The sequence below is a fragment of the Caretta caretta genome, chromosome 11 (assembly GCF_965140235.1).
Source record: "Caretta caretta isolate rCarCar2 chromosome 11, rCarCar1.hap1, whole genome shotgun sequence".
Lineage (NCBI taxonomy): Eukaryota > Metazoa > Chordata > Testudines > Cheloniidae > Caretta > Caretta caretta.
Genome location: NC_134216.1, coordinates 9,215,907 through 9,242,894, shown reverse-complemented (window position 1 = coordinate 9,242,894; position 26,988 = coordinate 9,215,907). Strand labels below are relative to the sequence as shown.

The window sequence follows — 26,988 nt, the reverse complement described above, 5'->3', positions numbered from 1 at the left end:
TCCCTCAGACAGAGACAAACACCCAAAAGATCTTTATCAAGCATTCTTAAAACTACAGTACCCACCTGGAGAAGTGAGGAAACAGACTGACAGAGTGAGATGAGTACCCAGAAGTCACCTGCTAGAGGACAGGCCCGACAAGGAAAATAACAGAACGCCACTGGTCATCACGTACAGCCCCCAGCTAAAACCTCTCCAGCACATCATCAATGATCTACAACCTATCCTGGAAAACAATCCCTCACTCTCACAGACCTTGGGAGACAGGCCAGCCCTCGCTTACAGACAGCCCCCCAACCTGAAGCAAATACTCACCAGCAACTACATACCATACCACAGAAACACTAACTCAGGAACCAATCCCTGTAACAAACCCCATTGCCTACTGTCCCTGCTACTCTACCAACACCATCATAGGACCCAACCACATGAGTCACACCATCAGGGGCTCATTGACCTGCACATCTACTACGGTGATATATGCCATCATGTGCCAGCAATGCCCCTCTGCCATGTACATTGGCCAAACCGGACAGTTCCTACATAAAAGAATAAATGGACACAAATCAGACATTAGGAATGGTAACATACAAAAGCCAGTAGGAGAACACTTCAATCTCCCTGGACATTCAATAACAGATTTAAAAGTAGCCATCCTTCAACAAAAAAACTTCAAAAACAGACTTCAAAGAGAAACTGCAGAGCTACAATTCATTTGCAAATTTAACACCATTAATTTGGGCTTGAATAGGGACTGGGAGTGGCTGGCTCACTACAAAAGCAACTTTCCCTCTCTTGGTATTGACACCTCCTCATCAATTATTGGGAGTGGACCACATCCACCCTGATTGAATTGGCCCTGTCAACCCTGGTTCTCCAATTGTAAGGTAACTCCCTTCTCTTTGTGTGTCAGTATAATAATGCCTGCATCTGTAATTTTCACTTCATGCATCTGAAGAAGTGGGTTTTTTACCCATGAACGCTTATGCCCAAATAAATTTGTTAGTCTTTAAGTTGCCACCAGACTCCTCTTTGTTTTTGTGGATACAGACTAACACGGCTACCCCTCTGATACAGGATGATAATTACCACTTTCCCTGCATATGTCTGTGGTGATATTAAATTCTTTATGGGCATGGAGTTCTCTTTTGTTAGAAATCATTATGGAGGTGTGGCACAAAGATTAAATGATTTGCATTGGAGGCATTTTGGTTGAGTGTTTTAGGCATATGACATTGGGTCTATCAAGACACCTGGTTCCTGATTCCAGTTAGCTGCATAACTGGACAGACCAGATAACTTCTCTGAGCATCACGCAGTGGAGTAGTAATGCTACTAAGCATCAAACTGTTGCTACAGAGAGTAATATTAGCTAGAAAGTTAATCTGTTTCTGTTAGCAAATCATAAGACCATAAGAACAGAAGAACAGCCATACTGGGTCAGACCAAAGGTCCATCTAGCCCAGTATTCTGTCTTCCCACAGTGGCCAATGCCAGGTGCCCCTGAAGGAATGAACAGAATAGGTAATGATCAAGTGATCCATCCCCTGTCGTCCATTCCCAGCTTCTGGCAAACAGAGGCTATGGACACCATCCCTGCCCCAGGTGCCCTGCCCCAAATCATTTGTGAGCCAAGCCAACGTTGTATTTATTGTTCTTACTCGTCCACCCAATGATCTTGCCAGATGATTCAAAAACGGTTCACTTCAATTATTTGTTATTTTTCTGTCTGATTGTCCATCAAAGTCACATGCTATTGCTTTTGCTCCCTGATTTGATGACAGAAACCCTTCAAAGAGGCAGTATGAATTTTGTATTAAAACTCTCAAAATTTTTGGGATTCATGGGTATTTGCCTGAATAGGGGGTAGTCATCTGAATAATCAATCATGTGACCCCATGAAACATAACCAACCAAAACTGGCACTTTTATTCACAAAAACATTTTCGAATCAGAATTTGTAGACGTTAGACGGGCTCTAAAGCTACCTTTAAACAGTGTTTTCAAAGTGCTGTGTATGTGTAATGCAAAGTGGATGAAGTGGAACTAGAATTCAGGAGCCATGGCTCCTAATCCTGTGCATAATCCAGTAGACCCTTGTGGCTTTTGGTTTATCCTGCTCTCATAGGTTTCTCAAAATTCACAAGTTACCTTTCACATTTTTGCTTGCTTCATGGAAAATGATTTCTCAAATACCCTGACATTTCACAGTGATCAATTTCTTTATTTTCTTTGGGGGAGGGCACTAAATCACACGAAGCAAAGCCTTTACCATGAATTTTTGCATTTATTTGACAATGTCACCAAAAGGCAGCATTAAGCTTGATGCTCTGCCCAAATTCTGACTCGAATAATGCAATTCTGCCTACCTACAGTCCCCTCTCTGGTCTCATTGTGGAAAGTTATTCTTCATTCCCCCAGAATGGGATGGGGGGGGGGGCATGGTTGCTGCCACACTCTGGTTTCCAAGTATAGGGTGAGAGGATTTCTATACCTGTAAAGTGATTTGAGATCCTTCTTGATGAAGGCTATAGAAGGCATATAAGATATATATTCTGCTACTTAGATTGTAAACTCTTTGGGGCAGGGGCAGTCTTTTTGTTTGGTGTTTGTACAGCACCTAGCACAATGGGGTTCTCATCCATGATCATGACAATACAAATAATAATACTAGAAGTAGTGCAGGAAGGTGTTCAACAATGTAAAGACCAGTCTGAGCTGGCAGAGTGCAAGATAGCTTCCTCCGAAAAAAACAAACCACCGGTCAGCCCTTGGGGTAATAAGCGAAGTGTTTCCATAAACCAGCAATAAATAGGGTAAATTTCTAGCACGCCATGTCGCAGTGTAGCTCAGCAACTCCCTTAATCATTAATAGGAGTCAGTGAGTCAGTGAAGCCTCTGCATTCGCAGGTGAAACGCTAGCCCGTGGGTCACAGATGCTGGTGCAACTGCAGGAGGCAACAGTAGCCAAAAAACCACCAGCGTGTGTAAAAGCTTTACGTTGAGGGTTTTTTAAATTTTTTTTATAGCGCACGTATTTAAAGTAGCCATTTACAGTTTTACATGAAACATAAATCATGGGGTGTGGGGGAGGGGAAATAAATGCATTGGCTGTAATATAGGGATGTTTTGTGGCTTCTAAATTTCTTAAGTGTTAGGTCATTTTACTGACAAGTTAAAGAGCTGTCTGCAAGAGGCCTTGGTTGGTCATAAATTGTCCTTCCAGTAATATAAAACACACCATTTATTTACAACACATATGCTCTTCCAAGTAGATCCAACTGCTCATAAAGAACAAGAGCTTCTATGTCATCCCTACTGAGACTATTGCAATAAAGAGGCCATTGGAATGACTCTGTACTTAGTAGGAGTGCAACAAAATCCAGCAACAGTAGCTTTTATGGTCTCTTTCCTCCCCCCAAGGAAAACATTATATATTAGCTCCATTTTAAAGGATCGTGAAGGCCTTACTCCTCATACGGTCCCATTGATTTCAATACGAAGTAAGGTATCACTCAGTTAAGGGTGGTAGAATTTGGCCCAAAGAGATACTTTATTTTAGTTCAGAAGGAAACTGATTAAAAAGAGGAATTCTTAAATATGAAAGGAAGCGTTCACATTTATTTTAATATTGACTCTAAAGCTCCTGATTCAGCTATGCCCAAGGCCACGGTTAATTAATGGATTTTCGTTGTTGGGAAAGGATTATCACAATTTCTGTGTTTACAGTTCTGCACAAGGAGCCTTTTGAGAAACACAAACACCCACTGTGCTGTACATTCCAGGATGTGCAAGCAATAAAAAAAGTGCAAGTGGTTACAATTCATAAGAGGGAGCCTTGGGAAGTGCAAGCCCTAGAGGAGAGAAACGTAGAGTTTATAATATAAGCAGAGATGGGTTCCCATCAAATTCTGCATCTGAATGCCCCTGATTTGGAGGCAACTTTATATCTGGATTCGGATCCCATTTTAGAATCTTGACTCCATTTCTAGCTGTAACTAAGTAAGAACTTAGACCCTGACTCAGAAGCCACTGAAGTCAACAGAAAAAACTCTGATTGACTTCAGGGGACAATGGATCAGGCCCTAATTCAGAGACGGAGGAAAAATAAGTCTGAATAATTTATCTCCAATAATAACAAAAGACATTCCTTCGTGATTTTTGTAATTCTTGAGTCACACAGAATATTGTGATATCTACCCGATGGATTTTGAGGCTAGCAGGATAATAATGGGCTAGTCTACCTTTTTGCCTTAAGGTGATTGGTTCAAATCCCACAAAATGTTCACAACAAAACATCAAAAGGCTTGATGTCGTTTTTGTTTGCATTTCACCCATGTTTACTAAGGGCCAAGGGTAAATGTAAAGACTTATCAAGGCTTTGGAGCAGATCCTAGTCCATGGCCATTTTCATCTCTTAGTACTGAGAATAACACAATGCCTTGGCACAGGGACTGCACAGAGAGGGAGGCTATACTGCTGTGTAGTTTCTTCTTACACCTCTGCTTTGGATTGAAAGGATATTGCAGTATTTGTGCTTGCTTAGGGTCAGACCCTGCTGCTGTTGAAATGAATGGGAGTTTTGCCATTGATTCCAAAGAGAGAAGGAGCAGGATTCTGTTTGGGTCTCCTTTAGGTTTCGATTGTGCCAAAATGTATGGCAGATCTGACTAGTTTGGCTTATTGCTGGTGTTATATATTTTAAAGTCTTCATTGCAACTTAAGCTGACAGTTTATAAAGAATTCCCATAAAGAGCGATACATTACTACATTTGCACCGGGACCCCTTCAAAACATTAGCTCATATTCACAATTTAAATATATTTTTGGCCAATGACAGAGAGCCAAGGCAAAAAGCAATCTCTCAAGTGGTTGATCCAACTCTCATTGAAGTCAGTCGGAATCTCTCTGTTCACTTCAATGGGAGGCACACTAGGCTTAATTTTGATCCCGACCAGTCGGTCACTGCTTGGCAAGTCACCAGCTACTGTCAAATAGGAAACAAACAGACTGGCTTCCCCTTCACTGCACCAAACAGAAAACAACTGGTATTCATTTGTAAGGCCCATCATAGCTTAGCCCTGCACTACCTTTCATCCCTTGTATGCTATTGAGCCATCAACCCCCATCTCTGCTCTGCCAACAATGCCAGCCTTAACTGCCCATTGCGTGGCAGGAGCTAACTGCCCAGGTGTGGCAGGAACTTCCTGTAAAACCCCCAAAAGCCACTACCTTGTTCTCCTTAAAACTCACCTTTTCCGTGATGCCTACAAAAAACTCAGCAATGATTATATGCAGTGTTGTTGTAATGTGTCGGTCCCAGGCTATTAGAGACAGAAGGTGTGGGAGGTAATATATTTTATTAGAGCAACTCCTGTTGGTGAGAGAGGCAAGTTTTCGAGCTTACACAGAGCTCTTCTTGTGTCTCTCACCAACAGAAGGTGATTCAATAAAAGATATTACCTCACCCACCTTGTCTCTTAATAATGGCTAGGCAGCTGGTGTGCTGTGACTGCTGCTTATCACACTGCCCAAATGCGTCCGTTACCTAGCACACACTCCATCAATTTGTTGTATCCTTCTGTAGCCTGTACTTGGATTGTAAGCGCCTCAAGTCAGGAACCATCTTTTTATCTGTGAACAGCACCTAGCACAAGCAGGCCCTGAACCTGCATGGGCCTCTGAGTGCTACCACAATACAGTAACAACGAAACAAAATAAATTATGAAAAAAATTACTTTTTAATGTACAAAAGGCTTATATACAGGTTCAGCATGTTACCTCCATTTTTATGATGTAGAAAACAGCTAAAAATGTCCATAAGATATAAATTTGACAGAACAATTCACCTACAGTGCTTTTAGTAATGATGTCTTCTATACATACTATATACAGAGCTGGAATGGTTATAACAATGCTATTTTAGTAAATGAAGGAAGACCACCTCTGAACAATTATAGGAATCTTGACAAATTGGAGATATGGTTTCGCTTTGGGGTTTGATCTTTTCTTGTTACACGTGTTGCCTGAAGTGGGGCTCACTAACAAGCACTCTCATATGCATCCACTGAATAAATCAGCTCAACAGCCAATGGAGACACAAGGGCCTGATCAGTTGCAGCATTTGGGAGGCCCAAAGTGTGACTCCATATGCCCAGTATGGCTTAGAGTCCTAAATTGTGCCCTGCCCTCTTTCCTCAAATGCAAGGGTGAGGTAACTGCAGGTCAGTCTGTACCATGAACTCAAAAAGCCCAATCATTTTAAATTCATCTTTCTAGGTTAGGCACAAGTGCAAACAGCTGCCCTGCCTGATCTTGCTTTCCTAGCACAGCCAGGAGTCCCAGTGACATCAAAAGGGTTTTAGGATATGTGAGGAAGGCAGGATCAAGCCCATCATGCTTTGTTTACCCAAGCTTTTTATTTAAGAATTAGGGTGGGCCAGGTTCTGCTATGTTCACTCACCCCTAACTCTCCACGCAGTGCCACTGGAATTAATAGGACAATACGTGGAGTAGGGTACTGCCCAACACTAGGAAGGCTTTTGCACTCTGGTCCGATGGTAAATGTATATTCTGTTTATGTGTGGTCTTCTGGGGTATTTGGCATCACAACTTTTGGGCAGGAATAATGACTGGCGTTCGTGCAACGGCCACAAGCCATGCTAGCATCAGTGCAGTTTGTGTGGCACTGGTGAGTGCAAAAGGAGAGCAGTGATTGTAGAAAGCCAACGTTAGCACCTTTAAAAAGCACCCAATGGGAGCTGCAGTTTGCAGGTGGAACTGAGCCACATTCAGTAAAGAGTTGGCCATCAATTGAGCAGGAAAGGACAGAGCCCTGCTGACGCGATATCATGCACATTTGGTTTAGTTTTTTAAAGTTCAGCACACAGGGTGTCTGGAATCAGGAGGGAATTTCACATGTGTACCCTTCCCCTTGACATACTTAACACTATAATACTAGGAAGAAAAGAATTGTCTTTTTGAGATGTGGTAAATTTCAGTGAGGTCTGTTTTCACTGTGTTTACCCTTTTGTCTACCAACAGTAATAAATAATACATTGAGGAGTCTTTCCACTAACTTCAGGATCAGGCCCTAAAATTGCAAAAACTGTTAGCCAGTTTATATTTTGTGGAGGATTTTCTTGTGGTTAGATTCCTCCTATTCACCCCAACGGGTAATTTTCAGAGAGGCTTTCACCCACAGCTCTGATAGCCCACTACAAATCCCAGACATTTGACTAAGGGCTTGTCTTAATGACTAATGAACATTTAGTTAGTGGCAAGTTGGGGTGTGAATCGAATCAAGCCTGCACTAGCTTGCAAGGTAGGCCCTGCTGATATGCATTAACTGTTCGTCGGTGCGCTTGGATCTAGTCCCGTTTCAAAGAGGACCAGATCAAAGTGCACGAAGAACTGTTAATGTGCATCAGCAAGATCCACATGGATAGTTAGTCTGAGGCAGGCTAGTGCGGGGTAGAGTCACACCTCAGCTTGCCGTGACCTAACTGTTTGTGTAGACAAATCGTAAGCTAGCTAAGTAATTATATGCCCCCCCATCACCCTGATGAGGAAAAATTAGAGCTGAGCTGTTGTGAAGCCCCATTAGCGATTTTCATAGATTCACAGCGTTTAAGACCAGAAGGGACCACTGTGATCATCTAGTCCAACTCCCTGTACAACACAGACCATAGGCTTCCCTGAATTAATTCCTATATAACCCCCTGATTTACACAAATTGTTTAAGGCCTCAGACGAAAGTCACTATTCTACTGAAGTCACTACTGACAGGGCATAAAGTTAAGCACATGCATAAACCTTTGCAGGATTGGGGCCTTCCTGCCATTAGAGATGCTTTCAGACGAATGGTATTTTCAGGCCTCTGCTACATTCTACCCATGATATAAACCATATTGCAAACACATCTGACAAAAGGGGGCATTAATCTTTCATGTGTCCCATCAATGTATCTTTCTGATGTTTTTCCGAAACACTGCTATGCTTTATAAATTTCTCTTGATTTTATATACACTATATTTGATTTCAGTGGAAGAGAGGCCTTGACTACTTAACACTAAAGCATAGTAAGGCACTTTTTTGAGACGCTGTTGGGAACTGATACTTTTCTACGAAGTCGCAAGGAACAAAGAACTGTTCAAAATGATACTGCTGGGAGTGGACTTTTTGGGAGATGTAACTAAATGCTTCTCTCACTGGAGCAGAATATGCAGTATGGCTTTTATTCAGCTCAAAAAGACACCCCTCCGTTTGTTTCTGGCATGCACTGAGAAATGGTCTTTTCTTTTTGCAGACATAATAAAAGAAAACCCAGGGAGGTGGCAAACATGGAGGAAAAGATTTCATTTTTAACCATTCTTATGCAATAGTCTCATTTGGTGGTGGCGTTGCTCAGACCCTTGAAAAACCAAGCCAAAAAATAATACTTGAGGTTGCACTCTTTTGGTGCTAAACTGCTTTTAGATAGTTTATACAAGTCTGTGCAGAGACATTTTTTACTTTGAATCCTTTTAATGTATTTAATACTTGTCAAAAATGCTACTCTATAGAAACGGATTATTTTTAAAAAGCACATTCATAAAACTGCTTTGTGTAAAGTCCCTGGGACAAACCATGGGGCTTTATCATTAGGACATCATGTTAAGAAATTTACTCTCTTCTGCCAGGGTGGTTAGCATGGAGCTCATGTCGCCTATCGCCATGTTGCTTATTCCAGCTGGTATGGACGGCAGTGTCAGAGAGTTCCGTGGAGTTGTAAGGCGAGAGGAGTTCTGGGAGAGATTCTGCAGAATGCTAGGGCTGAGGGTTCCTGACATCAGGCTTGAATGGTCTCCATCATCCATGATGGCATCAAAATCTATCTGAGCAGGCTCCAGACCCTGTGAGTCCACTGTGCTTGACACCTGGTTAGCTCCGGGAGAAGGCATGGCAGCTGGCTTGATATTCAAGGCACACTGCTGCTGTCCCACTCCACAGTCCACATGGTTATCAAAGTTTCCATTTTGTTCATACATGTGGATTTGACCATAATAGTACATCATATTGTTTTCCCTCGTGCTGTTTGCACATTGCTGAGCCTGGATTGACACCATATTGTTGGTTCTTTTCGGAGTGGCCTCTGCTGTTTCCTGGCCAGGGCTCATGGTATTAGTAGCGTGCGGAGTTCTCATGTAACCTAGTTGCTGAATGTTGCGTATCCCTCGATGTCTGTTTACTGGATTAGGGTCAGGTGGAGGATGAGGCTGTACCATTCCAGGAGTGTAGGTCTGGCCAGCTGAACCCATTATGCTTTGTTGGGGCTCAAAGTTTGGCTGATTTGAGGTCATTAAAGAAGGGGGCTGATAAAACACCTCCTGAGTCATGGAGAAATTCATGGGATTTGTCTGAGATGAATAGTTCTGCTGACTTTGTTCATGCATGACCTGAGTCAGTCTATTACTGTTGACCATTAAAGAGGGATCCGTTGCAACGTCCATTTGCTGAGGATGAACGTGGGATCCAGACTTCACTACCATGTTGCTACAAGAAGGAGAAAGCTGGTTTGGATCTCCACTGATTGCATTTGGGCTAAGCATTTGATGAGCCTGGTTATACCCTTGGTGCAGGCTCAGATCAGAGTTCATATTAGGTCCTGGATTTATCTGCTGCTGCTGCCTCAGCTGCATACAGTTTAGCCTTTGTCCATCCATGCTCACATTTCTTTGCATAAAATTCTGCTGTGTCACGTTCATACCGCTTTGACTCATCTGCATTTGCTGCTGGTTAAAGTTCTGATATTGACCAAAGTTCTGCTTCTGCTGGACAACAGCTAAGTTTCCTTGAGAAAACTGTTGCTTCGATTGGTTAGACATAACATCAACGGTACCTGAGCTAACCTCATTCCACTGGACGGGCATGTTGTTTTTGCTCATGTTCGAGGGAGTGCCAAAGCTCATGTGGCACTCTGCCATCCCTGGACCCAAATGGTTCATGCTTGCATCAGTTCCAGCCATCCTGCGCTGGCTAAACAAGTTCGGATGTTGCAGTTTCCCACTGCCTTGGAAGTTTTGCATTTCATTACTGTACCCCATGGAAGCATTTTCTACAGCTGCCCCATTGTTCTGAGATTTGATATATTGCACTACATCATCTGGCAACATAATGTCATCTTCTCCAATGGGGCCCTCTGTCTCACCTGACATTGCTTCCATGGCAATATTCTCACTAATGCTCAGAGGTCGAGGTGAATAGACGTGCCTGGGAAGGCTGCCATCAGAGCGTGTGTAATTTGAAAGGCTGCAGTTCCTTCTGTCCGCAGGATGTGGTGGGTGGAGGGGATTCATGCTGTTGGTGCTGTTGAAGCGATGGACTCTCGGGAGGGACAGTGGGTCTGCGGCGGGTCTCCTCACAGGATCGCTTGCGCGTCTTGTGTTGTTACCTGACGCGTCATGGGGAAAGGACAGGGCTGCTGCGTACCCATGCGTGCTGCCATCGCTGCAGCGTCTTGGCCCAGGAGGGAGGCGAAATGAAGGCAATGCAGGATCTGGCCCATCGAGAAGAGAGATCTTGGTCTTCAGACTCATTCTTTCCAAGTTAGGTAAAGGTGTGGGAGGAGGGCCCCCTGTGGCAGCAGCATACTTGGCTTTCAGCCTGTAGTGCTGAGCTGGCGTGAGGTTGAGAAGGCCAGGTATGCCGCTACACTGGCTGGCTTCGCTTGATCTGCGTGACGCGTCCGTAGAAATCGGGTCGTAGGAGTCGGCAGAGCTCGTGTTGTTGGGACGATTCCCAAACTGCGAAGCTTCGCTGGAACGGCGACTAGAGAAATAAGGGGAAATCCCTGATGATCTGCGACTTACAGTGTAGGCTGAGCTGATGGTGCTTGTTGTACTGTCACGGCGTTCATTGAGCTGATTCAGCATCGTAATCTCATTTACAGACAGCTCCGTTATTCTAGGATTAGGCAGTGTAGCCGAGGAACCACCAATATTTTCTAGGATAGAGCCTGGAAGAAGGTTGGGGGGGAAGAAAAATGGCTTTGTTAGCTGAGAGGGCTATTTTGGGGTAAATAGCTACACTACATTCACTGTTGTGCTTGGGGTCTAAATACAGATCTGTGTGTGTTACCCACCAGCAAATGTTTGCTTAAGAAGAGTGATGTAAACGTGACTAACTGGTAATGGAGTCAGCACATTGTCTGCAGCTCTGGGGAGGAGGGACAGCTCAGTGGTTTGAGCACTGGCTTGCTGAACCCAGGGTTGTGAGTTCAATCCTTGAGGGGGCCATTTAGGGATCTGGGGCAAAAATTGGGGATGGGTCCTGCTTCGAGCAGGGGGTTGGACTAGATGACCTCCTGAGGTCCCTTCCAACCCTGATATTCTGTGACTCTATGCTCCGATGAGAAAACGGACAGTACAGGGCAGGGAAAGAGGACAGTGAGATGTACTCAGGAAATTCACTGAGTCGCTGCTACAGAGTCTTTCCCAGTGTTTGCTTCATTGCCACTGCAACCGATGAGGAGAACGTTCCTATGGGCTTCTTTTTATAAGGCAGAATGAAAACACTACAGGCACAACATGTGGTTTCCAAGCCTGGGCGTATGATCAGTCACTCAAACAGGTTTCAAAAATTCACAGGCAGAGGTCTGATTGCTCAGTACTAGAAATTTATGCACCCTTCTGAGATCTTTTCCAGAGCAATTCAAGAAGCTCCTATTCAGTAAACTCTAAGGGCAGATCATCTGCCCAGTGACTTTTCCTTTGATAAGCTGGAGAGGCACAAAATGATCATAAATTTGTCCTAGTCAGGAATCTCTAGCTGGCATAGAAGTTAAAACTAGCATAGGTGGCTCTATGCCACCATCACCAAGCTCCCGACCTGATATGGGGGCAGGCCAAAGTCATGGGCAGGGATGGGGGCATGGCTGGATTGCTGTTCTGCTCTAGCAGTCCTTACATGGCAAAACAGCCCATAGGGGATTGTTACTGCTAGCACAGGGCTGCTCTGATTTCCACCACTGGGGTAAGGTGGGGGCGGGTGCAAACTGGCCTTGGGCAACTCTGGGAATCCCACCCAAAATTATTCAGCTGAGTTCACACCTGCATTGTCCTTTTATGAGACAGCTCATCTTTATTCTGCGAGGAGTGATGTTTATAGGCAGGGAAATGATTCTGCTCTAGGGCAGACCCTTTGCTGTGAGACATGGGACATGGCCTGAGGGAGCCTAACAGCGGGAAGAACATAGGACCATGGCTTACCATTTCCTGGTATGGGAGGCAGCTTGGTGTTTCTGACTTGTGGAGCTGGGCTCACCCATGAGCAGGAATCCTTAACCGTCTTGAGTTTCTCCTTCTTGAGCTGTTCAAGTCGCTGCATCGTTGTCATGTGTTTCCTTAGCTGAAGGCTGACTGTTGAATTGCCCGATGAGACTGTCGAGTCCACAACAGGAGCGTTGTCATCCAGTGCGGTCAGGTCTCCCAGGCTTCCCCCACTGTGCATGTTCATTTCTACTCCACTGTCATTGTTGTTGGTGCTACCAAGTGGTGATGGTTCACTGCTGCATGATGACTGGCCACCAGGACTGGACTGACACATCTTGGAAAGGAGAAATAATAGAAGATCTGAGTTCTGCAGTTGAAAACGCAGCTTTGGAACACGCACGCACGCGGGCCTGGAGACTGAAGTCTCCTATTTATCAATACATTTGGTACAGGGAACAGGTGGTCACCACCTTCCCCATACACAGACATGCTGCCCATTGCCATGTCTCAGCTCTGTTCTGCAGCCATGGAGCACTTTCTAGGTGGGAGTGTATAGTTTAGTTTCCATATCCAGTCTTTGCTGCTGACAAGGCCAGTATGCTAATTAATGCCAACTAGTATTATAGTTTCATGCTGTGGGAAGGTTTATTTAAAAACAGCAATACTTTAACAAATCTGGATGGACTTGTTTTTTAAATTCACAAGCATTTGCATAAAACCCCACAGGTTAAAAATCTTTGGTGTGTTTCATTTTGCCCATAGAGACAGACCAAACATTGCTGCTGCAGTAGATAAAGGGTTGATGCTTCATGAAGATAAGCTAGTGCATTAGCAGATTATGCAAGGTACAGCTGCAATGAGCACCAGTTTATCTAACATAGGATCAAGTCCTAAGTGTTTCAGGCACAGCATATTTCTGTCTTTTAAATACCTTAACATGTAATTAGTTTAGCTGACAATCTTTCTAGACGGATAAAAACATGGCTTGCTATTTGCAAGCTCCCACTTACAGATTGGGTAGATAAGTACCATAAAGGTTTGTTTTACTTGCATTAGAAATGACATTTCACACTGAGCAACTTATATTCAACAAACATTGAATGGTCTGAACTTGCTTGGTCACAGCACTCTTCATTGTTAGGTAAGATGCCAGGTTCTCAATTCCTGGTCGTGAACTCCTGCTCCAGAGATTGTCAAAACCTGGGAATGCTGCAGAGGCAACATACTTAGCCCCAGGACCAGGTGGGAGTGTTGGGAGAGCGAGTGCCTTATTTTGATCAAAACCAGCCCTAAGGAGCAGGGCTGCCTGGCTTTAAAGGGTCCAGATACCTTTCATCAGAAGGACAGAGGTTACATTCCAGGAGTGCAATGCTGGGGTGTAATGCTGGGAGGAATTAAGTAAAGGGAATTCTTGGGACACTGACAAAGAGATGATTGCTCCTTCCTGGCTGCCCACCTGTACCTCCTCACTCCCTTTGCATTTAAACACTACTTGGTTTGGTTAGCTGTCGGTGCACAGTACAGAATATATGACATTTTTATACAGCGATTTCAATACAAAGAATTTATTTTCTCACCTTAGTACCGACTGTCCTTAGGAAGGTACAGTAAGGAAAGGTAAGTGGGAACAAAGAATAGGTTGTTAGAATAAAAAGAACATTAACAAAAAGGAGAAGATTAGTGAAAGAGTGTAGAGGGGACTACACAATTCAGGGTAAATTAGCAGAATTATTTCTCCCCCCTTCCTCCCCCCTCCTCCACCAATTCAGAAGTCAGCACATTTAATTTAACACCTCTTAATGTACCTGGATCCAAATCCCAGTGAATTTTCACAGACCTCGGTGGATTTTGGATTAGATCGAATTTTGGGTCAGAAAGAGGAACCCCAGACACTATTACAAGTGATTTCAATCAATTAGCTCCACCACAGGGCTTCAGAGATTTGAATTGAAACAAGTAGTAAATACAGACAGATACATATGTTGTCGATAGGCACAGTGAGCTGGGTACTGCCCTCATTACACCATGCAACCCAAGTGAAGTAAAAGGGGTTCTGTAGGTATAGCAGAAAGGAAGGATTGCCCACTGTGCCTAACACCAATGGAGCTGCCCAGAGTGTAACTATGGAAAGAACATGACCTACAGTCTGTTAGAAAAATCACCATTAGGGAAAGTAGGGGAGAAATATTTTCATAGAAAAAAACGTGTGTGTGTGTTATTCTTACACTGAGTTTTTCAATGAATACAGGATCATGTGAAGGTGAAATTGTCCATTTAGCCAATAAAAGTCATTCTGGCTGTGAAAAAGTCAATTCCTTCCTGGACTAAACTCCTATATCATCACAGTATCACCCAAGAGCATGGCATCTAGCCCTTTTATAGTGCAAAGCCATGTTGACTGGTAGAAATGAAAACATTTTGGCCTGGCTTAAAATCAAGAAACCGTATACTTTGAGTCTCAAGGCTTGTGAAATTCTCTCAACTCCAGAGAGAAACCCGGGAACTGAATGAACTCTAGCAGGTGAAAGTGACTTCAGTTCAGCCATTTATTGCCTCTTGTTTTACAAAAATTTTGCCTTTTTCGCTGCAAAGGGAAGGAGAAATGTTGAAATGTGAAAGAGTTGTGGTGCAGCAACACTCTTGATTTCCTCTAACTACTGTGTAATACACAAAAACACACAGATTTAATGAAATGACATGTGACTGGCTTGGAAAGGAAATAAGACTACTGCATGATTTAAAGTGTCTTGGGGGACAAAAGAAATTGTATTATGACAACATGTTATTGTCACATTTTCACCTTCATGGCATGGCATTAAGGCCGCATGGGCTGATGCGTTCATTCATCATCCTATCATGATGAATCAGCAATGTTACAAATATCACACCTTGGGCTCTGTGTTGCTGTGTAACAAAACACAAAATACACTGGGGACTCCTAACTGTCCTGCAGTTTTAACTTTGGGGTTGAGGGCATTGAAAACTGGGATCATCCTGCAAATTTCTGGGTGCATGGCAAATGCATGAGGAGGAAAAAGGCTGCAACTTTACATTTTTCACCTGTCTCTCTGAGAAATTACAAACCATACTCTTATCTTTTAAAGAACAGCCTCTCTTACCACAGAATTCTCAGTCTTTATTGTTTTGACTTGTAAGCAGTCCTCCATGCCTCTGGTGGTACTGTTAGCCTCGGTGCTTTCTTCTGACACCTTGCTACTCTGCTTGGCACTTGCTTCGTTGTCGCCATTTTCCTTGAGGGGAGGCGGCCTTGGGTGAACGTCGTTGCGCTGCTTCTTCGTGACATGGGCGTCGGGCCCATGCACAGTCTTGACGTGTTTCCTGAGGGAACTGGGGTCCGTGTACCTCTTTGTGCAGCCCGGGATTTTACAGACATAGGGTTTCTGTTGATATGACAAATTTTAGGTTATTTTTAAAGCAGACTGAAATTTTGTGGACATGCTTTGTAGACAAAGATAAGCCATGTCCTTACAGAACACAATGAACATGATGCTGCCAGCAAAAAATATGGAGAATCTGCCTCTTAGGGTCTTGCAACGCGTCTGTGGCAGATTTTTAAACTGTGATCCATGTTCTGCTGGTGGTCATGGAACACTTGGTTGTGGGCCACAGAGATCTGGCTCGTCGCTTGATACTGGCTTTACTTCTTGTTTTGGGCTGCAAAATTCAAAGATAGCTAAAAATTCACAAAATACTTTCCTAGTATTACTTTTCCACCTAAGCATTTGCTGCCACAGGAATGTTTCATGATTGTGGATGGGAGGGGAGGTGGTCTGAGTCATTGGAATTGCAGGGGATTGTCTACAAGACAATCTCTCCATTAAGATGGTGTCTACTCTGGGAAAAAGTTTGAGACCTCCTGATCTATGGAAATCCAGAGAAACTAAGCCAGACTGGATTCTGTCTATCTAGTCTTTTGTATATCTCCAGCACCCAGCACCCATCACTCTGAAATCTGTTATTGTGCAAAACAAACCACAGGCACGCAATGCTTTTTAAGACGATGGCATTGTATTCCTGGAATCATGAATCATTGATCGCTGCAGCAAAGCAAGTCTGAGGCCAGACTTTTGGAAACAGAAGTTAGCAAGTAGCTATCCTTTCTTTTTTAAAAAAAAACAAACTTTGATTTATCCACTTTCCAATTCCAATGTGCATGAGCACCAAAGCTGTGAAGGCTATTGCAGCTTTTGAAGGGTTGAATTCATCACAAGCAGCACTTCAGCCTCACAATTGCTCTAAGTACTTTTTCACTGAGACATTGGAACGGATCCATCTAAATGAACAACAGGTAAATGATTTTCTAAGGTTAACCAAAAATGGCCATTTCTATTAGTTAGGTATCTATTTTCGAATTTGACAAAAAGAGCACATGTAAAACTGCTGGGGGGAGAATTAGTTAGTTAGTTAGTTAGTTAGTTAGTTTTGGGTAAAATCAAACCAACCAACAAACAAAACTAAACCAGCACAATCACATGAACAGCACTAGAGATCTATTCTTGCAACAGAATTCCTGGCTGATCTTGGGTAAGTCACTTTAACTCTCTGTGCTTCAGTTTCCCCATCTGTAAAATGGGGAGATAAGTATCTACCTCAGGGTGTTGTGGTGATTTAATGAATTAAAGTTTGTAATGCTCACTTAGATTCTTGGATGGGGCAATATAGAAGTATTATTACTGTTGTTATAATCTGCATTAGGGAAAAGGGAATAGGATGACTTACAAAGGTCCTTTAGCCCTAATGTTGGGGAGTAGATAATAGCTCTGTTTGATATTTATGAGTATCAAGAATATTGAAATGTGGTCATTACTGCCAGTGCTACCAAGAATTCCATTTAAGGGAGATGTGCTTAATCAGAATTTCCCCCCAGCAACTGAATTAAGCCTAAATGCTGCTTCCCTGGGATGCCTACAAAATATCTTAAGCATTGTTCAAATAGAGATATCTGGTGTTAGGAGCGCTCTGCTTTTGCCGGTTTAAGCCTGGCAAACAGTTCCAATATCTCCTTCCACATCCTTCACAAATACTGTAAAAGTTACATCTCTTTGGCTGGTAGAATCATCACAAGCCTCCTCAGAAACTCAGGGGCACTGGATTTCTAGAGTTCAACTGTATTTCAGCTTGAGCTGGAGAAAAATGTCTCTTTGGGTATGTCTGCACTGCAATAGGGAGATGTGATTGGAGCATGTATAGATACGCCTGAGCTAGTTTTGATCTAGCTAGGTAGCAGCTGCTCGAGTGTGTACCCAGGGTCCTGGGCAGGTGGGGTTAGCCTGTGTAAGCTGCCTGTGCTGCCGCAGCTTCGCTGCTATTTTTAGCGTGTTAGCTCGATCAGAGCTAGTGCGTGTAAGTCTACCTGAGCTGGGAATCACACCTCCCAGCTAGGGTGACCAGATGTCCCGATTTTATAGGGAGAGTCCCAATTTTTGGGGCTTTTTCTCACATAGGCACCTATTACCCCCCACTTCCTGTCCCGATTTTTGACACTTGCTACCTGGTCAGCCTACTCCCATCTATAGCCTAATAGTTGTGGACTTGCGTCACCTTGAACTTTTCAATGAGCCAGCAGGTTTGCACCACAGTGGGGTGATGGACTTACAGAACAATTTTCTGGAACAACACTAGCATCTCTTCCCTGGAAAATCCACAACAGGCCATCAGGTGCGATGTCCTGAGGGGATTCTAATGGGTTCATTGACAACACCCAGGTACATTACCTCATTTCAAATGAATGGCGGCCAAAGTAGTGATATACTGGCAGCCTGGAAACCTGATGCCATGAAAGCAGTAAGAGGCTGAACCATATTCCTAATAGTTTTGTTACAAACTGATGGGGACAAACCTGGGGAATCCGGGCCTAAGTTCTTGTGAATATTGGTGGATAAGTCCATCTTTTCTGCATGTGAAATTGTGGTCTAGCCTGAGTACACAGGATATGGGGCTAGATGGACCTTTGGTCTGACCCAGTATGGCCATTCTTATGTTCTTATGAGAGGACAAGGTAGGTGAGGGAATATTTTTTATTGGACCAACTTCTGTTGGTGAGAGAGGCAAGCTTTCGAGTCATACAGAGCTCTGTGCAAGGTTGAAAGTTTGTCTTTATCACCAACAGAGAAGTTGGCCCAGTAAAATATATTACCTCATATTACCTCAAAGATATTGTCCTAATATCCTGGGACTGACACAGCTCCAACTACACTGCGTACAAGTAGTGAGAGGACTATCAGAGACCTACTGCAGCTCCCTGGATTGCCTGGTAAGCTGGATCCATTCAAACAAAATGCATTTTAATGCAGTCAGATGCAAAAAGAAAAGGAGTACTTGTGGCACCTTAGAGACTAACCAATTTATTTGAGCATAAGCTTTCGTGAGCTACAGCTCACTTCATCGGATACATCCGATGAAGTGAGCTGTAGCTCATGAAAGCTTATGCTCAAATAAATTGGTTAGTCTCTAAGGTGCCACAAGTACTCCTTTTCTTTTTGCGAATACAGACTAACACGGCTGTTACTCTGAAACCTGTCAGATGCAAAGTTATATATCCAGGACCAAGGAATGCAGGCTATACCTACAGAAATGGGGGACTGTATCCTGGAAAGCCATGACTCTGAGAAAGATCTAGTGGTCATACCGGACAAGCAACAAAGCACAAGCTTCCACTGCAATGCTGTGGCAAAAAGGACTAAAGCAATTCTTGGATGTATGAACAGGGGAGTAGTAAGTAGGAGTTGGGAGGTGATTTTACTTCTGTACCTGGCACTGGGGAGACCAATGCTGGAATACTGCATCCCGTTTTAATTTCCATATTTCTAAAATTATGTTGAAAAATTGGAGATGGGCAAAAAAGAGCCACAAAAATTATTCAAGGTCTGGAGAAAATGCCTTACAGTGAGAGACTTAAAAAGTTCAATCCATTTAGTTTATCCAAAAGAAAAGTGAGAAGTGACTTGATTACAGCGTTTCGGTTCCTTCATGGGGAGTAAATATCAGGAACTAAAGGGCCCTTTAATGTAGTGGAGACATGCATAACACGGACCAATGGCTGGAAACTGAAGCCAACCAAATTCAAATGGATCACACATTTTTGACAGTGAGGGTAACTAACTATTGGAACAAACTACCCAGGGAACTGGGGGATTCTCCATCTCTTGCTGTATTTAGATCAAAACTGGATGTCTTTCTGGAGGATATGCTTTAGCCAACCACAAGTTACTGGGCTCATTATAGGGGTAGTGCGTGCAACTGAATGGCCTGTGATACACAGGAGGGCAGACTAGATGATATTCTGGCCTTCAAGTCTATGAATCTATAAGTCCTGAGCTGCCCAGCCCTGGTACAAATCAGATTTGCAAGGGAGCAGCTTTAACTTACCCACCAGCTTATAACTGAGAGAGGTCAGCCTAAATATTTGGATTCAGATCTGAATACCTGGAAAGACATTTGGATCTGGGTTGCTCATCTGGGTCCTTCTCTAGTTAAAATAGCTCAGAGAAACATCCAAAACTTTGGAGTGCTTATTCCCATCTGAACCAAATCTGTGAAACCTTTTGAGGTTTGGTTATCACTGGGTAATATAGTATTGCTTTAAAATTCTGTCATCCATTGAAATCACATTATTCCATTCTCCAATGATTCATATTTAACTGTTACAAATTAGGCTACAAACTTACTCCTTCATGGTTGCAAACATTACTAGAACTCTAGAACATTGTTTTTTTACCCTTTCCATTGTCTGCTAATTAGTAGTAATATAATTGTTAATCCTCAGCCTTAGCCATTTGCGGCAGACCATCACATGCGTTACAATAAAGGCAATTTCCTGCATTGCCCAACTTCTAATAGTGGGTCTAAATTATCTAGGGTTAACAAAGAGTTGCATCACACTTTATCATTGTATATCAAAAGATACAGGTACGACTATTTCCAAAGCGTCAGGACCCAGGGTAGAAATCACACCCCGATGAGTCTATGCTGCAATCATGTTAGAAAGCAAGGTACAAAAATGTAGGACCCTGTTTGGACTATTAAAAATTATGAATTTGGAAAGCACCAGCTTTAATTTCAAAAGCCAATCAGAAAATTTGCATATTTCAGCATCTGTTTATAGTTTCTAACATGGCTTTCATAAATATAAAGCTAATGTGGTCTGGCTCTGCAGCAAAATAAATCCAAGTAAAAAAAATAAAAGTCTTTCATTATGGCAAATTCCTTTTTACACGAGTCCAGCATGTAAAGTGTATATTGTCAGCAAAAATTTTGTTAAAAATCCACAGCACTTGTGGTGAGGATGGGTTTACCTCATTGGAATGCGTCCTGTTCTGGTGCTTTGCTCTGTCTGAAGCGTTGGAAAAGGCTTTATTGCAGCCCTCATGTTCACAGACGTACGGCTTTTCTCCAGTGTGAGATCTCAGGTGTGTCTTTAAGTTCTCCAGTCGGGAATAGGCTTTGGCACAACCCTCAAACTAAAATAAAAACACAATGGGAGCAATTCATCAACCACAGTGGTGGTTTTTCCCTCCTCATCTGCTTTCCATTTCTTTTCCCTTTTTAGGAGTCTGTCTTTTACAAACTAACATCCACTTTGTTGAGAGAGCTTTTCCTTCCTGGGCAGAGCAAAATTGTCGAAAGAGGCTAGTGATTTAGGGAACCTCAAATTTTGGGTTATACCTGACAGGAATCTGATTTTCAGGCAGCGCTGAGCACCTGTTCTCTGAATATTAGGCTCCCCTTTAAGATGTTTCAGGTTGTGCATCCAAAAATTGAGGCCCCACCAAATTACTAGCTGCTTTTGAAAATCTTGACCAAGGTGTCTCCATTTCACTAGCTCCAAAGCTTGCGAGACAAGCCAGTTTTCTAAAGGAAAAGAGTTAAAATAGCAAGCTTTGAAGTTTCCCTAATTACAGTTTGGTTCCACTTTCCTGAGGGCTCTGAGGTCAGCCTGCCTGACATTACCATCTTAAGAACCAAGATCCTCAGTCTTAATGGATTCTTGGATGGCACCACAGGCCAGGGGCCTGGAACAAAAGCAACTTCCCACACAAAGAGCCAGAGGCACTCCAGAGACATCACCAGATTTTCAATGATGTAAGTCCCACCACCATCCAGTGCTGGCTGACTCTCCTTGTTTGTACTATGGAAGGATTCAGCCAAGCAGCCAAAATGGCTGAGAGAAGATGAGATACTGCCCAGTAATATTTCCAAGTAGTAATGACACTGAACTAACAGCATACTTAAAACCACTGGATAGGATTTAAAAAAATGGGTGCCTAAAGCTAGTCTCTTAGGGTTGCATTTTCAGAAGTGCCTGACTTTGGCCTGGCTCTGCTCTCATTGAAGTCAAATGGGCCTTTTTGTCATTGGCTTCAGTGGGAGCAGTTAGGCCAGTGCTGAGTGCTTTGGAAAACCCCATACAAAAATCCTTATTCAAGTGCCTTAATATGTGATCTGAATGTCAAAAATGTCCCCAGCTCCCATTTCAATCTCTGGGGACCACAGCGGGCTCATTTTAATCAGTTCGTCTAACTCTGGAATTAGGAGGGTCACTTCAGGCTGCCATTTATGAAAGTCTTGGGAATAAAAAGAGGCCCTTGTTCTGGAAAACCAAAAGTTAAGTCATTCAGTACTGTTCAGGAGAAACGGGAACTTTTGTTGGAACCTTTTTGCCTCTCTCTCCAGTCTAGAACACTGATCGAAATGAGCATGAAGAGCCATGAATCTTGGGGTTAATCTCTTACAGAAAAGAACGGTAGTAATTCTAGTAATGGCTCCACACACCACTGTCTGCCATAGTACTTGCAACCATTCCTATACTATAGGAATACTATAGTCCAATTTAATGATGGATGCGATTGTTAAGGTTAAGATGTATAATTGTTTAGATAAAATGAAGGAACACATTTGCACAGGTAATTCTGTTCTAATTAGGGTCTCACATTGTGCCCATCACCATAGTTTCTGAGTGCTGTAGTAAGCTTCCTTTAGAAACATTTGTTTCATTCAGCATGTCATAACCATGAGTTAACAGAATATCATTAATTTGTTCTCTCACCCTGTGCTTACAGCATGTGGCATCATAGGTCATTTACAGGTGTTGAAAAATATCACTCAACTTACTGGAAATCACTGGTAACTGAGCATACAGTAACTCATTCAGGTGGTCTAGCAATACTGGCTATTATCAGAGTAATGCAGTTCCCACTGTGGCCCAATTTTCAAATAATGGCATCTGAACAGGACAACCAAATCCTTGGGTGCTCAAACCAGATGTTCCCACAGCTAACGCTGGTCTGTGAATGTGGAATCTGGATGTCTTATACAGAAATGGGCTTTGCACTAAAACATCCCTGACCTTTGCGTTAGATCAGATCCAAACTCCACAGCCTGGGCTCACCTCTAGTCTTATTTACATCACATTCCCATGTCTCTCTTTTTGTTTAAAATAAATGGAACGTTGAGAAATCACAGCTGAACTGGCTTGGACAAGGAAAGCTTCTGCAGAGAAGGGTACTGGCCTCAGCACCATAGGCAAATAGAAACTCAGGATCTTCCCTGTACAAAAAGTGAGTTTGGGGTGCAGAGTAATGACGCCGCAATAATTTGAGTAAAACACATAGCCTGATTGAAATTCTCCAGCACGTAGGATTGACTCAGCTCCTGAGATGCTCAAATTATTTTCCAGTAGTTCCAATTCAGCACAACAACCTGGAGTTGAAATAGGCTGAAATGAGAAGGGGAGCTTCTGCTGCACCAGCTGAACAGGATGTGAGGGAGAAGGAGGAGCTCCCCTCTGCTTTTAGCATGGATTGGGGAGCTGATCCCCCGTACTTTTAGCTGCTGATCACTTCAAGGGCAGAGCTGACTCTTCCACTCATGTTCAATCCATTGCATCAAACAACGCACTGAATAATCCATGGTGTTCTTATGAAAGTTTTATAGCACAGTGTAACTGTGCTCGGTGTTTTACCAGATCAACACAGAGAGATGGCCATGTGCCCTGGAGAGCTTACACCCTAAATGAGACACACAGAGGGTCAGAAAATTGACAAAGCAGCCATATAGGAAACAAGTCATATACGGTCTGATATTTTTGAGTAGAGACTGGGCTTGGGGATGGTCCAGGAGTGGAAGAGAATAGTGGGAAGAAGGCAAAAGGAGGAGGGATCTGAAGGAATGTGAAGAGAGACTCATCCCAGGAGCAGCATGAAAGCAAAAGCATGAAGGTGAAAATGGGGAATGGGGAATAGGGCACTGGGTCATGGTGGCTGCTGAATGCTGGATAGATCAAAGAGGGAAAGTTAGGGAGGCTGACAGGAGGAGGCTACAACAGTTCAGATGAGACAGCCCTAAAGAAAAGGGAAGGCAGGGCCAAAGTTAACTGTGAGGCATGAGCCTGAGTTGTGAGGATAGTGGAGCTGCAAAGTTGATGGAGAGTGTGAAAGGGAAAAGGGTTTAACTCAATCCTTAGTTTTGTCTGCTTTGCACTGCTAGGACAACACGAAGCCAAGGAGCTGCCCTACAGGGGACATGAAGGATTGCCCAAACAGAGGGGACACGTTGGATGGGGCAAAGTTATGTAGGGGATGTGCCAGGGCCAGGAGAGAGCCTTGTACAGCACAGTGTTCAGGTACTTAATGCAGGACCAACTCTACTCCCTGATACAGGTCTGAATTACAGCAGCCCTGGAATGCAAAAAGGTTATTCTAGATCCCTTTAATTGGGCCAATGCACACTGCACATCACTCATCTGGTCTTCAGAACTTGGCCACCTAAACATTCTGGGGGCCAGAACCTTATAGGGTATCAACTTGAGTAGCTCCACAAAGGATTCACTCCACCAAGGAACTGGCCCAGCCGAGTCTTAATTTATGGGTGTAAATCACCAGATTACGTAATCTTCAGTGGGGGGAAATAGTTCGTAGTTGGAAAGCTGAATATGCAATACAAAACCCTGTGAGATAGGAAAGTATCACCCTTATTTGACATATAGGGTATTGGGGCACAGAGACGCTAAGGACCACATTTTTAAAAGGATTTACGTACCTAACTCCCACTGATTTCAAAGGGAGCTAGGTGCCTAAATACATTTAAAAATCTGCCCCTAAATGACTCGCCCAAGGTCACACAGAAAGTCTGTAACAGAGCAGGGAATTGAATCCAGGTCTCCCCAAATTCTGGGCTAGCACCATAACCACTGGACTAGCCTTCCTCTCCATTAACTTTAATGTCCCCAGGGGATAGCCTGCAAGTACTTAACGCCCATTAGTGCTGACAGATTGGATCGGAACTTGCCCAGAATGGGGAGGTGGGTTCATTCATAGAGCTTTGGTGTGACTCTCTAGTCTGGGTCCAGATATACATTCATGTGGACACGAGCCCCCCACACCATTCTAACGGTCTGCACAAAGCTGTGCCCCCATCGGCTCACCGTGCACTTGTGTGGCTTTTCTCCAGTGTGTCTTCGCATGTGCACCACCAACATGTATTGAGCCTTGAATGGCTTCTGCTCCCGAGTGCAGTCTTGCCAGCGGCAGACAAACTCCTTCTTCTCCCCGTGGATGTGATCGTTATTGATGTGCTAGCGTAAGAGAAAGAAAACCAGATCATGATTAGAACAGCTAAAGCCATCACCGCATGTGTCACTCTGAAATGCACAGAAAAAACCACAGTTCCTCTCCACAGCAGTTGTGGTCTGATGTTACCAAGATATAAATAATGCTATGGAGTCATATGGGGCTCTTGAGCTGTCTTTGGGGTTGGATGACAGGACACAGAATAGGACTGTTTAGACACAAGGGTAGGATGGTAATGCTGGCGTGTGATGGCTGTTGGCATGCAGAGACATACTGACCAATAACGTCTCATTGTTTCCTTGTACTCCTGTCTGAGCCCATCTGTTGTCTCTTGTCTTATACTTAGATTGTAAACTCTTTGGGGAGGGGGCCATCTTTTTGTTCGGTGTTTGTACAGCACCTAGCATAAAGGGCGTCTTTGACTAGGGTTCTTAGGCACCACGATAAAACAAATAAACGACAATACTGCTACTTCCTCAAGCACAGACCTGGTTTTTTACCTGTTCAAAGTGCTACTGATGCAATGGGCCAGGCCCTCAGCTTGTGTCAACTGGGGATTTGACCTATGCTCTGCAAAAGCAATGTGTATCCCTACTCTGGCCAACTGCAGAACAAACTGCACACATTATTCGTACTGGAAGCAAGGGGCTGTTGCTGTTTCAGAGGGCGGGAGAGCATTGGGAGTGTAAATGTACAACATGCGGACCACGATCCATGATCCCTGAGCTCCCACCCAGAATGCTTCTCAGTGGGGGGCCCAAACGTGACCCACCGACAGAGGAAGCAAAACATTCCTCTAGTCAGACATTACCGCAACAAAAGAGAAAGGATTCCTAAGCAATCCCCATTGCATACAATCCTATTTCTACTCAATTTAGATATGAAAAATGTCAGGGCAGCTGTGCGGCAGGGATGGGTAGCACCATTATATACTTAGTATGTAATGCCTTGAGTGCGGGGTCTGGACTAGATGACCTATTGAGGTACCTTCGAGTCCTACATTTCTGTGTTTCTAATAGCAGAGTCACTGGCCAGCACAGAGTAGGACAGTTCATGACAGACTTGGAAGAAAGGGATATGAACTGCTAGGAACTCTTTACTCCTCCTTAGAAGATAACCAGCATGTAACTTATCGCAGATTTCAGCACAGACGCCTATGGGCCTGGCCATGGCTCCCAGCCAACAAACACCCCACTAGGCCTGTGCTGAACCAGTTAGTGTGGAAGATGAGCCCTTTTTATTATTATTTATTTTACTGTAATAAGCAAAGAACTCAAACAGGAGATCAGAGCCTCACTGTGCTAGGTGCTGTACAAACACAGAGGAAGACACAGGAACAGTTTGCTGAGAGCTAGGTAATAATCCTGACATGCTGTTCATTGGGACTTGATAGAGGAGGGAGAGCAATGGCTCCTTATGCCATTTTACCCATGTGGCACAAGGCTGGAATAAGTTCTTGCACTTTAATTTACATTCATTGTCAGCATAGGCCAGTCAGATGCCTCATAGCCGCAACGGAACCAGCAACTAGCACACCTGTGATTGCAGCTGGCTGACTTGCCGTGTACCTGATCTTACACTAAAAACTCACCTGCCTATAATTCAACTAAATTAGAACTGATGAGACATATCAGATGCCAAGGCATGTGAGCTGACACCACATGTCCTATAGAGTCGAACACATGACATTTGCTAAAATGGAAAAAAAAAAAACCATGATGGCTTTGTTCCACTTCCCTGAACTGCAGGTAGTTTAGAAAATTATATTCTTTAATATACATGCTGTGATATATACAAAACCATGACATTATGTTACTCTTTAAGAAACACTGCATGTGCACAGATTTGTCCATTTCCAGTCAACTACTGCTTCCTCACTTGTGCTCAACAGTAGGAATTTCATGCTTTTTAAAAGGGATTTTGCTACCACTGGGCAAAGCCATGCAGAGAGACCATGGTTTTTTCAGTTGGTGTAGGCCAGTGTAGCTCCACTGTAATCAGCTGAGGATCTGACCCCCCTATATCCTGAATCTCAGACTAACAGCAAACAAGAGAAATTTTAAAAAAAAATCCCAAATCAAATTAAAGTCTATGAAAGAGCAAAACATAAAAGCACTGCTTAGTGTTGGACCTGAGCACCCTCTGGTTTT

General features: G+C 43.5%; 1 protein-coding gene across 2 annotated transcripts in view; it reads right to left on the bottom strand.

The window, feature by feature from the left end:
- Positions 1 to 5,718: 5,718 nt before the first annotated feature.
- GLI2 (GLI family zinc finger 2) overlaps positions 5,719 to 26,988 on the bottom strand; it is a 246,042-nt gene continuing 224,772 nt past the window's right edge. For both annotated transcript variants that reach the window (XM_048869923.2, XM_048869924.2), the window contains exons 10-14: positions 24,694 to 24,843; positions 20,567 to 20,731; positions 15,371 to 15,652; positions 12,249 to 12,585; positions 5,719 to 10,996 (exon numbers count right to left, since the gene is read on the bottom strand). In XM_048869923.2, coding sequence (XP_048725880.2) covers positions 8,643 to 10,996; positions 12,249 to 12,585; positions 15,371 to 15,652; positions 20,567 to 20,731; positions 24,694 to 24,843 — 3,288 coding nt within the window. In that variant the 3' untranslated portion in view covers positions 5,719 to 8,642. The remainder of the gene's footprint in view (positions 10,997 to 12,248; positions 12,586 to 15,370; positions 15,653 to 20,566; positions 20,732 to 24,693; positions 24,844 to 26,988) is intronic.